Source organism: Eptesicus fuscus, chromosome 7, assembly GCF_027574615.1.
Source record: "Eptesicus fuscus isolate TK198812 chromosome 7, DD_ASM_mEF_20220401, whole genome shotgun sequence".
Taxonomy (NCBI): domain Eukaryota; kingdom Metazoa; phylum Chordata; class Mammalia; order Chiroptera; family Vespertilionidae; genus Eptesicus; species Eptesicus fuscus.
The window spans coordinates 102,849,244-102,861,374 of record NC_072479.1 but is presented as its reverse complement, the minus strand read 5'-3'; the positions used below and the strand labels follow the sequence as shown (position 1 = coordinate 102,861,374).

Sequence of the window (12,131 nt, the reverse complement as noted above, 5' to 3'; positions counted from 1 at the left end):
GCAGCTCTGAGATCCATGGCCCCACACACGAAGAACAGCAAATCCTTTGTAAGAACTTTCCTGAGAGCATTTCAGCGGTTTGTCAGTGCCCGCTTCATGCATTTTATATGCCACGAGGCAGGAAAAAAATCAAATGCTTAAAATTCCCTTAAACTAACATAAAAAGAGCTTTACTTTAAATAACATTTTTAGTCTCTGTGAGATACCACTCTACCTATTTCTCAAAACAAATTTTACATGCTGTATTGTGTCACTAGATCTATTCTTAGGGTCCTATTTATGAACTGATAAAATTAGTTCAAAGGCTATGTATTAAAATATCTATGTATAAATACTGGTTAAAAGAATCTGCTTGGTTTGGCCTAGCAGGAGTATCAAAACTGTCTCCATGCTCAGCTAAGAAGTCACTGACTTTCTGGAGCCTCTGAAAGAAACCTGACTTGAGGACACAGTACAGTGCAGTAGGAGAGCACGAAAAGCTCGAGTCCCTTGGAGATTGCTAAGGAAATGGGGAAAATATCCCGTTAGCTCTAAAAAGGCAAGTGGCTGTCCTACCTTCGAGATATCCTCTCACAGCCATTTTGTACTTATTGCCATACATGTATCAAGTCTTTGGGGAAGGAAGCAGTGTAAGTGCCTGAAGCTATAGGTGATGGGCTTGGGTTACTGAGTTCAGAAACAGATCTTACAGTTTCTACAAATCGTTCTTCATTTTGTGGCACAAAATCAAATGACGTGCTTTGGCATAGCAGGCAGAGAGCTCCAAGTGGCCACTTGAGCAGCCACTGGATGGGCACGTTTGTATGAGTGGCTTATAAAGGAACCACGGAAGGCTGCAGGCTGACGGGGCCGAGGCCTGTCAGGGAGCTGCAGCAGCAGACCCACTCCTATTTATACCTGGTTCTATAGACAGAGGTGAGTCCAAGCCAATTACTATTCATTGAAACTAACATTGAAACGAAGGCTGAAGGAAGACTCCGAGACCTTTTATCTGTCTTACAGGGAAATGGAGAAGCTCTTACAGAGGATTATGGAGATGAAGGGCTGACCCACATTCACAACCAAAGCCTAGAATGCCCTCAATTGCTGTAATCCATAAAGAGCAAGAAAGCTTTGTGGAAAGTTCAATTCTCATGTATTAATCTATTAGTCTTCTTTTGGAGGTTGAAAGGTTCAAAAATCAATATATTTGTTGTGATCTCATGCACCTAAAAAAAACACCTGTTTTTGTTCTCTCAGCCAATTTATTAGGGTTTTACCCTAAATGGGTGATTAAGTTTGTTTCTACTATCCTCAATCCCATCCCACCGCAGGTGGGAAGTTTTGTTCTCTTTAATTAGAACTAGCATTCTTATAATTTGAAATGCATACGCAATCTTCCTTCATAGGCAATCATAAGACTTTTGGGAAAGAAATTAAGAGGCTTGCTAATAAGAAAAAGCTAAAAATCCATGCTTTAAAATAATTTTACAGGACACTTCAAGGCCTGCTGAGGGTCTGAAGAGCTCCAACTCATAATGCTTTGCTTGCTCTTACCATTTTTGTGCATATTGGCTTCCTGTGTGGCTACAGAGGGCAGTCCCTCCATCATGGAGGTCCACTGTTTAAAGCGAGACTCCGTTCCAGCCTCTTTCCCGCCAACCATGCCATAGTCCATGCCGCCAGAGCTGAAGCCTAAAACAGAAAACCACATTTTATGTCTTTCTATAAATTTCTGGTATCAGTAACAAGAGTTCTGAGGCAGAACCCATGAATGGATTCATTTGTAACTTAAAGACTAATTCTCAAGGAGTTTCATTCAGAAACTGACATTTTAATTCAAAATACTGATCTTGGCTCTTGCTTGCTAAAAACATAACGACTCTGTTAAGATATGAAAATGTGTATGACTGCCATATAATTAAGACCATCTCACCCACCTATTAATTTGACATTTGTGCCAAATAGAATGTTGGGGCCAGTGATTCTCCACCTGAGGTGGAGGTGTCCACACATGAAACTAACACAGAATAAGAGCAGCTATGAGGTGTGGTAAGGGCACTGGGGAGGAAAGGCTTTGCAGAAGGAGGGAAATTTGACCGGGGGCCTAGGGGAGGTATGTGAGGAAATCAAGGAAACCAAGTACAAAGCTCTAACTCATGACAATATTTAAGGCATGAGAGTCCGGTGTAACTATGGATGAAGTGAGGCAGAGTGGCAGGAGATGGGGGAGAAATGAAGAATCATGTCATGCAGGGTCTTTATATATCAGGTAAAGGAGTTTGGACCTTTTTTCCTCTTAGACAGGAGATAAAGAAAATTTTAAGCAAGTGCGAGAGCAGTAGCTAGGTTTGTATTTTAGAAAGAGAACTGGCAAGGTGAGAATGGGTAGATGAAGGTCAGGGTAGAATCTGAGAGATCAATTTGAAAAAAGTTTTTACGCAGTGATGCAGATCCCAAAGTCCAACAGGTAATTAGTAAGAGGCTCAGAGCTGACTTTGCCATGAGTCCCCAGGTAAGCCTTGGGTGTCAGGCTTTCCGCACGAGTTTGGTGGGTAATGCTTTCCCACTGCAGAGGGCTGGACAGGAGAAAGCCAAAGTGAGAGACTCGTTGATGGAGTTTCGCAAGGTCCACCATCCATTTGGGATCACAATGTACTTAATATTTTTTCAAACCCACTGTCATAAAAGTAAAATAAAGGACTAAAATAAAGCAATGAAACAGAGAAGGGGAAGAACAATGAATAACCAGAGAGACGATTAAGAGCTATAGCAAGTGTAGCAACCCAGAGAGGTGATCAGGGTTCCCCATGCCGAAGCTCAGGTGGCTTGTAAGAGCCAAAAGCCAATCTATTCTTACTCTAGAAGGTGCAGCTCTGGCCAGGCAAGACTCCATGCTGCATCCATGTTACCCTCCTACCATCTGCTGGTGTCTTATTGGTTCCTAAATACCATTTATCCAAATCCCATTGAGGGTCCAGGACATGTTTTTTCCCCCCTGTGCTTCTCCTAGTTGTCAGGTATAGTTTTACAAATGCATAATAAATCAAGTTCAAGTCCATTTCTAACACCCTCTTGACATGTTCAAAATGTTGCTATAAATAGAACTCTGTTCTTTCACACCGTTTGTAACTGACTTCACTAGTATAAGTAACTGAAGGGTGGAGAGTAGAAATCCTTGCTATGAGCTGGAATTATTTAAAATTAAACACATTTTAAAAATAGGGTTTAAGATATCTTCATCTTTTGTCCTATGTAGCTGAGTTGCAATAAGACTGGAGGGCAGGGAAGTTGAATGGAACAAGGGCTTTCTCTGACATAAGCTTTAATGGCCTAAGTGTGTTGCTCCTTGGGCAAATTACACCTCTACCTTTGACAGAGAAAACCAGCCCAAGGTGCTTGGATTCCAGGCCATCTGAAAGCTGGTTCCAGTCATTGAGAAAGAGCTTTTGAAAATAACTCAGGATTCTGGTGAAGATTAAAAACAAGAATGTAGGGATTAGTAAAAGGATAAGGAACCATTCCTTACACATTAATTTTCTTTAACGTTGCTCTAAAATGTCTCTAAAACTCATAGTGAATTAAAGGTATTAAATTTCAGCTGTTTAGAATTCTTTTGTGACACATGAAGTGTAGAAAATTAGTAAGAGTTATGAATCGTAGGAGAGGGGAGTCCATCTGAACCTTAAGCAAAGTGGGCATCATTCTCATTAGAAACTTGGAGATCAAATGCCACCAAAATATAGCAGCACCATAACTAAATAACAAGGTTTGGTAAGGAAAAAATTAAAGGGGTGATAGGAAGGACAGAAGATGAAACTGCCTTGAAAGGCTCACCCTGCAAACCCAAAACCATTGAGAGGAAAAAAAAAAAGTCAGTGCAACGTTGGCATGACATCAGGATACAGAATGCACTCAGCAGCTCTGGAGGGAGGGATTCTGGGCGCTGTGCTCTGTCTGGGCTGCATTAACAGAAAGCAGAGGAGCACACCACTTGTGATCTCTGGGCTACTAATGAGCGATCATACCTCTAAACCCAGGAGAACACTGACTTTATTACACTATTTCATTAAAACCAAACTTGCTCAGTCCACCAAGTGGCCTCCCTGCAACTCTCCAGCTCACCAACACTTTAACTCAAATCAAACAAACCATTTAGTTCAGTTTAATGAATATTTATGGAGAGCCTAATTTGTGCCAGGTTCTGTGTTAGCAACTGAGGTACAGAGAGATAAGACATGCCCCTTGCCTTCCCAGGGACTCATTTCTCCAGTATATCCCTTTTTAGCTATCTTATCATTCTTACAAAAACAACCCTTTGTGTATCTTATCTGTCCTTTCTCCCGCTTCCATGCACCTTAATTCATCATCTGTTCATCACTACCACTTGGCTCAGTGCTTAGCATCTGAAGGAAACTCTCTCAAATGAACTTGTCCTTCATTGTTCCCTCCTTCACTCCCTTTGTAGTTCTGTTTTCTGCTACTCCTTTTATTGTAGATTAAAAAACACACTACTGCTTTTGTAATAATTATAATAAACACATTACAAGAGAAACAAATCACCCACAGTTGCCCATTTAACACAACAGTTCTAATCCATGTCCACATGTACGTGATATTGTGATATTCATATACAAATTACTCTCCTGCTATTTTAAAAATCTATAATATTCATAACTTTACTTTTCACTAGGTATGCACACATAAATATTATAAATGTTGATACATTTTAAACATAAAAAATAAGATTTTATTGGAAATGCGTTTTCTATTAAGATGCGTGACTGTTTTAACGATTAGTTCAGCTACTAATGACTATGGACGAAAGGGGCCACATGCTGACCTGACAAGCTCAGGGGAGGCCTGCATGGCGGTCTTGCAAACTCAGAGACCTAAAGTCACCACAAAGGATGGTCTGAAATTAAACTTGAACTAAAAGCAGTGATGGTGGGCAGTTACGTCCTAGGCCAGTATCTTCACTGACAAGGTCAACCTTTACCTTAGCTGAGCCTATCTGTCTTTTTGCATCTATAATAACATACCCTTTGAAATGTCTGGGTAACTTGTAACTTCCCTTTTTCTGGAGCCCCTTGGGGCACAACCTAATGTGCTGGGACAGATACCACAAATTCCTTCATTATCATGTTAGTTGTTCCTGCACCCACCTAAGTATGTGTCCATCATTTAACTTTTTATCCAATCCCAGGGGTTTCCCCCTTTGCTTTCTCCAGCCTCTCTTGTCTATCACCAACGGATTTCATGTAACCCACCTCCATCCCTTTCTTTTGATTGCAATGTATAAATACAGATGTAACCCGCCATTCTCCGGAGCATTATCTCAATTCACTGAGGTTCTGCTTCCTGGCATATGTCGACAGTTTGGCTCAAATAAACTCACAAAAATTCTTTACAGGTTTCAATGGTTTTTTGGCGTTGACTATGACATTATTAAAATGAGATCAAATTCATGCTACTTTATGACTATTTTTACAAATTTTTGTACACATAAAGCACTAATAAATTTTATATGAATAAGCAATTGGAAAAGAAGTCTTGGTATAACACACTTCTCTCTCTCTTTTTTTTTAAATAACATCACTTATTTCTTTGAATTCTTTTTAAAGTATATTTCTCCCCTTCCCCCCCGCCCAGGGTTTGATAACATATATACTAAAACATAACTTTTAGATAGGTCATTATTAACTGACAATTTAATTTTTCAATTTTGCTACAAGCAGAGAATTAAAAAAAAACATCTATTTTACAGAAACAATCAATTAAAAATTAGTTAAGCCGTCAGAAGTCATTTAACTTTTTAATTTTGAGAAAATATACCAAAAGAGGCTTTATCAAGACTTAAGATACTTTTAATTATTCCTGCTACTTTTACCCACAGGTTATCTTTTTTAGGTTGATACACTCAGCATTAGAAAGATTAAAATATTATTCATTTTGTTACATCTTTGCCATATAATCTTTTTTGAAAAAAATCTCTGTATAAGCCTGAAATATATTTTTATCAAAATTTATAGCTACAGATTTATTCAAAACAGGCAGCCAAATCAGACTTACTTTGAGTCTCAAAATATATTTTTCAATTTAAATAAATAAGGTAATATACATTAAGAAAAATTATACAAAATGTATCTTGTAAGGAAGATTAAAACTGGTCAGATTACAATTAATATGATAAAGTCCTAATAAAATTAATTTAGCTATCTATATATATAAAAGCCAAGTGACCTTAACAATGGGAATGACCAGTCGCTATGACGCGCAATGCGGCCTGCCAACCGTCCAGATGGGGGGCGGGGCTGGCTGCCAACCTCCTGTGGCCCCTCCACTTGGCCGGCCCAGTCCCGATCAGTCCCAATTGGGGTGGGCCAGCTGGACCCCACACATGCACGAATTCATGCACCAGGCCTCTAGTTGTTTAATAAGTTATCAAATGTAAACAGGTTAATAAGTCAGTATGTTCTTTCTCCTTGCTTCAATAGGATTTCAATACATAGCTAAATGTATAAGTTACTTATGAAACAGGAATATGATATAAACAAACTTTTTTTCATAAATGCATGTGTGTGTGTGTATATTGAACTCTGATCCTTTAGCCATTAGGAATAGTTAAGACGAAAACAATAATCACAAATAACACCATTAATCTAACAAGGCATCATGATAAAATTTTTCAATATTCTTAATAAATAAGAAAGGTATATGTGCTAAAAACAGATTCAAAGTCAAAGTATACTTTTACTTTTTAATAGGAGGCAGAAAATGTTAAAGCTGTTCTAAAGACTGATTGTCACTGAGCTAAATACATCATGACTTTAGGTCTTACTAATATATACCCAGATTAAGAAAATCACGTAATAAAGTTTATCCACAGGCTTTACCCTAATGCATTGTGAAAACGTGTTTAAAAAAATATTTCTACTGATTTTTAGAGAGAGACGAAGGGAGAGGGAGAGAGAGAGGGAGAGAGAAACATCGATGTGAAAGAAATATTGCTTGACTGCCTCTTCCACACCCCCAACCTAGGATCGAGCCTGCAACCTGGGCATGTGCCCTGACCCGGAATCGAATCAGAAACCTGTTGGTGCACAGGATGATGCCCAACCCGTTGAACCACAAAGGCCAGGTCGAAAACGTGTTTTAAGAGTACTAAGTGTCAGTAACCTGTATGTTCAAGCTGTTTGAAGGTGCCTTTCTTTCCACCTGAGACATGCTCTAGGGATGAATACCGAGAAGAGCTGAAAAGAACCATGTGCACTTAAATACGTGGAAAAGCTGCTTGCAAACTTTGCAAATGCTCTCTTTGCTTTGAACTGCCTGGACTCTACTTTGAGAACTACATATTCTTTGATAAAAAGAAATGGAAGCAAAGTTATCCTGCTTTATTACAGCATATGGCAGGGGTGGGGAAAGTCCAGCCTGTGGAATCATTTGGTCTGGCCCTGCCAAGGCAGTAGGGGTGAGTTAATTAAATGTTTGACCAAATACAGCAGGCTAATTTTTAAGTTGATAATTTTGTATGGCCTGTGAATGATGTTATAAATATCCAAATTGTCCTTGGCAGAAAAAAAGGTTCCCTACCCCTGGCATATGGTGTCTAAATTCAGAACAACTCAACACATATCAAAACACCCAGGTTCTTAGGTCAAGCTTCATCCTGAACAGAAAGCATGATGAAGAAGCAGACTGGAAACCCAGGAGATAATGACACCTTCATTAGTTATCATGGGAGGCTTCCTCCTTGCTTGGTGACCTGGTGTTCTATAGTCAGATGAGCATGCCCTAGTAAGATATGGGATGGTGGAGAGTCTGTCCTGTGTCAAGTGGTAGAAAGGATATATTGAATTTAAGTCAGTTCTCAGGTGGGTAATTTTTAACCTTTTGCACTCGGATGTCAAGTGTGACTCGACACGGTTAGCATTAGAATAAAGGAATCGATAAAAAAGCAAGCGAATGCAAAGGCTTAAAGAGTATAATTGAGACTGGCCAGTGTTGATAGTAGTTGAGCGTCACCCCATGAACCAGGAAGTCCCGGTTCAATTCCCGGTCAGGGCACACACCTAGGCTGGATCCCCAGTAAGGGGTGTGCAGGAGGCAGCCAATAGATGATTCTCTCTCATCATTGATGTTTCTCTCTCTCTCCCCCTCTCCCTTCCTCTCTCTGAAAGAAATAAAAACATATATAAGTAGGTGCCTCACAGACTAGAGCACAGAGAGCAAGGTCATTTGTCCAGGGATTTCAGGTTTTCTTTTTATTATTTTTGTTCTTTTTATTATTTTTTTGGCTAGGAGCATGGATTTCAGGTTTTTTTGCTTTTGAGTTTGCATAGTAGAGTACTTTCTTTACCAAAATAAAATCTAAACGTGAATCTGAGAAGAAACCTGCTGTGGTGTGTGGTATGTTTTTAATTTTTGAAATTTATTTTTAAATCACTGTTGCCTCACTGATTGGATTCTGCTTACAACATGTTCCTCAGTTCTGAAAGAGCTATGATTTGCCTGCCAAGAAATTCTTTATGAATGTCAAAGGTGTAACCTTACTTGTGCTAATTCTATTTAAATCAGATGAAATACAAATATCAGAAGAATTTTACCAGTTTGCCTTATAAATTTAATTTTAGTTCTCCATTTTCTCAAGAGAAGGTAATTTTATGTCAAGTTAAACACCTCAACCTGTATATATTTTAATATGTTATAACCTCAGGTACCTGTAGCACTCACAGCATATACAAACATTTAAACCAGTTTTTAAAAATTCCTACTTCTGGGGAAGGAGACTGCCATTCATCCATATAAAAAGACTGCTTTTCAGTCAGAAGTTGGAGCCCTGTCTTTGCTATTTACTCATTGTGTGGTCAGCTTCTGAAACCTATAGAAACTCTCAGATGTTGATAACTCAGATACCTCTCATCTGTAAGACAGAGATAAGACTATATACACTTTGTATGGTTGTTAGGAAAACAGAGGGTAATGTAGGTTCAATCCTTACCAGAGGCTTAAAAATGGTAATTCTCATTACTAACAACTTACCGGAACCATATCCAGGTATTGGCCCTTTGGTCTGAAGGTCTGGGAGCCCCACATTCAGAGTGCTGGGTACCATGTTGTCCAGATGTGGCTTGGGCCCGACGGGATGAGACGGTGAATGCTTCATGCTCGGCTGCCTCTGCTGCTGCTGCTGCAGTGCACTCACCATTCGAGCCAGCTGGAGGCGGGCAGGCCAGAGCAAGGAGGCCCAAGGGAGAACAGACACACGGTAAGGCAATGTCCTGAACTTCACAGGAAAAGACTACATATGATTTGTTTTGCTATCAAAGAGGTTTCGTAGACATGCACTCCTTACGAAGAGCACTAGAGAGGGACCCTTGCAATCCCATGTACCTGCTGCTCTTGCTGCTGGCGCACAGCCTGAGAAATCTTTCTCTGGTTCTGTAACAACTGCTGCTGCTGCTGCTGCTGCTGCTGCAAGAGAAGCTGACACGCCTACGGGGACGAGAGAGAGAGGCCCTAAGCTTCCTGAATCGTGTCCCCGACCGAAGTACCACCAAGTTCTTGGTCTATTGGTCATTTTTACCCCCCAGATGAGCGCATATAAAAAGAAGCAAATCAAGTTAAAGAAAAAGTACACAGCCCTTTTACTTACAGGAGGAAAATCTGCTACTTACCAACTGAAACTGGGGGATCTGTGGAAGCTGGCTCAGCATGGCAATTTGTTGAGGAGATAACTGGGGCCCCACATTGAAAAGACCTGGACTCAGGCCACTGTTGGGAAACTGCTTGAGCACTGAGGCAGAAACCTAGCCAAAAAAATAATAAAAAGAACAAAAAAGCTGAACTGTCAGAATTTATCAAAATAAATTATTCTTGTGTGGAAATAATCTTAATAGATCTAAAACAAGAGTTAATTTTTTCCTTGAAAAATATTACATGATTGGGAAAATTACATCAAAGAGTTAACAATGGTTATCTCTGAGTGGTGATAGTATATGAGCTTTTAAATTCTTTTATTAGACTCTGCAATTTTTTTACAACAAAAATGATAAACTTTACAATCAGGAAAACAGGCAAGATCAGAAAATTTTAATGACAATATGACGTTTGTCTGAGAAATTATTACTCAAAATGTGCCATAAAACAAAATATATCAAACCGTATAAAGCTACTTAATAAATGCTTAAAAGAAAGTATTTGTTATACAAATAAAAAAATTTATCAACTGATAAACAAAAGACACTGACTGGCTCAGCTGGTTCTTCCTCCATGGTTCTCGGGAGTGAGCTAGGCTAGGCTGCAGGAACCTCCAGGGGTAGACACAGGACTCCCTCCTGTATTCGGACTCATTTAAGATGTTTCATCTGACTGGAACTGAGTTTCTCTGCACGTTCTTTCACTGAACCCACTGAATCAGCTGGTGCCAAGGACAACAAACTTAATCCCTCTTCCATGAGTGGCAAGAAGCACACTGGTCAAGAGTTTATTTAGTTCTGGAGGCAGACTGCATAGGTCTGCCATTTCTGAGGCATGTGACTCAGGGCAAGTTACTTACTTAACCTTTCTGAGCTTCATTTTCCTTACCTCCAAAATTGGAATAATAATATTAACTTCAGTGATTGCTTGAGAATTTTATGAGTTAATCCATGTCAAATGCTTAGAATGCACCCCATAAATGCTCTTATTCTTCAGGATGGTTTTTCAATGTCTAGAGACAATGATTACAGTTCTCTTGTGTCTCATCTTTAGGCTAAATGTGTTTTGTTTTGTTTTCCACTTGTATTTCATTCAATTTCTCAATGCAGAGCCTACAACAGAAAGCCATTTCCTAGGATAATCTAGTACTGAGTAGACCTGGCCACCAATAACCTTTTTGTTAAAAGCCATGCTTTTGTTAACGATGTCTAAGATCTCAGTTTCTCTGATGATTGCATCATAACTCCCAATTCATATACTAAACTTATTGTCAATTAAATTCTCAATATTTAAAAATAAAATTTACAATATTTTAAAATGTTTTGCTCCCCTTTATAATATTTAAGCAGCTAGGTTTTAAAATTTTATTAATTTATGATTTGATCTTAGAACCTTACATTTATCTTTATGTGCATGCCATAGTAGATGTTTGATAAATACCTATTAAGTGGACACTATATTTTAACTTATTAACAGTCACTCCATCAAATTCTTTTCTGCCTTATTATTCTACTTACTAGAGGCCCAGTGCACGAAATTCGTGCATGGGTCGAGTCCCTAGTGGCTACAGGCTGCCAGCTGGGGCCTTCCTTCGCTCCGTGCAGCCCCCTGGTGGTCAGCGCACGTCATAGCGAGCGATCGAATTCCTGGTCAGTCGAACTCCAGAGGGGACACTTTGCATATTAGGCTTTTATATATATAGATTCCCAGTTTTTGTTTCCCCATCTGATCATCGATGAGAATGTTGAACTTGAGAGAGCTAAGGATAATCTAGTAATAAAAACTGCCAATAAAAACTCCTTTCCAACCTGAAACTGATCAGCTTGGGAATAGTCAGTCAGTCATTTACTAATCCACACAACTGTTTCAGCCTTTAACCTACATTTTTCCACCTTGTCTGAAACAGAGAGATAGCTTGTCAATTGGCTTGTCAAAACAGAGATACAACTGTATCATGCTTATAATCCAAGATTTTTTTTTTTACCAATTAAAGAAGGAAATGAATTAAATCAAAACTTGTTAGCAAGATATGATTAATTTTTTTAAACAAATGTTTTTATTGATTTTGGAGAGAGGGGTTGGGAGAGCGAGGAGGGGGTGGTGGTGGTGAGAGAGAAACATTAATGTTAGAGAGAAACATCAATTGGTTGATTCCCAAATGCATTCCAACCAGTGTTTGAACCCACAATGTAGGTATGTGCTCTGACTGGGACCCGCAACCATTTTGGTATATGGGATGGGTGACAACCAACTGAGCCACCTGGCCGGGGCTCTTTTTATCTTTTTAAATGTGGCTACTAAAAACTTCACATTACATTATGTGGCTCATTTCTATTTCTATTGGACAGTGCTATTCTAGACTATTGTTTCTAACTTCTTTTCCAATGCTTTTTTCTATGATTCATGGGAAATCCCCTCCACTTGTTTCCCAATCTACTGGCTTCCAAAAT

At 39.2% G+C, this 12,131-nt stretch overlaps 1 protein-coding gene across 3 annotated transcripts in view; it reads right to left on the bottom strand.

Moving 5' to 3' along the window:
• TNRC6B (trinucleotide repeat containing adaptor 6B) overlaps positions 1–12,131 on the bottom strand; it is a 206,037-nt gene that overhangs the window by 13,169 nt on the left and 180,737 nt on the right. For all 3 annotated transcript variants that reach the window (XM_054719553.1, XM_054719551.1, XM_054719552.1), the window contains 4 exons: positions 9,660–9,791; positions 9,376–9,477; positions 9,025–9,199; positions 1,537–1,674 (listed from right to left, as the gene is read on the bottom strand). In XM_054719553.1, coding sequence (XP_054575528.1) covers positions 1,537–1,674; positions 9,025–9,199; positions 9,376–9,477; positions 9,660–9,791 — 547 coding nt within the window. The remainder of the gene's footprint in view (positions 1–1,536; positions 1,675–9,024; positions 9,200–9,375; positions 9,478–9,659; positions 9,792–12,131) is intronic.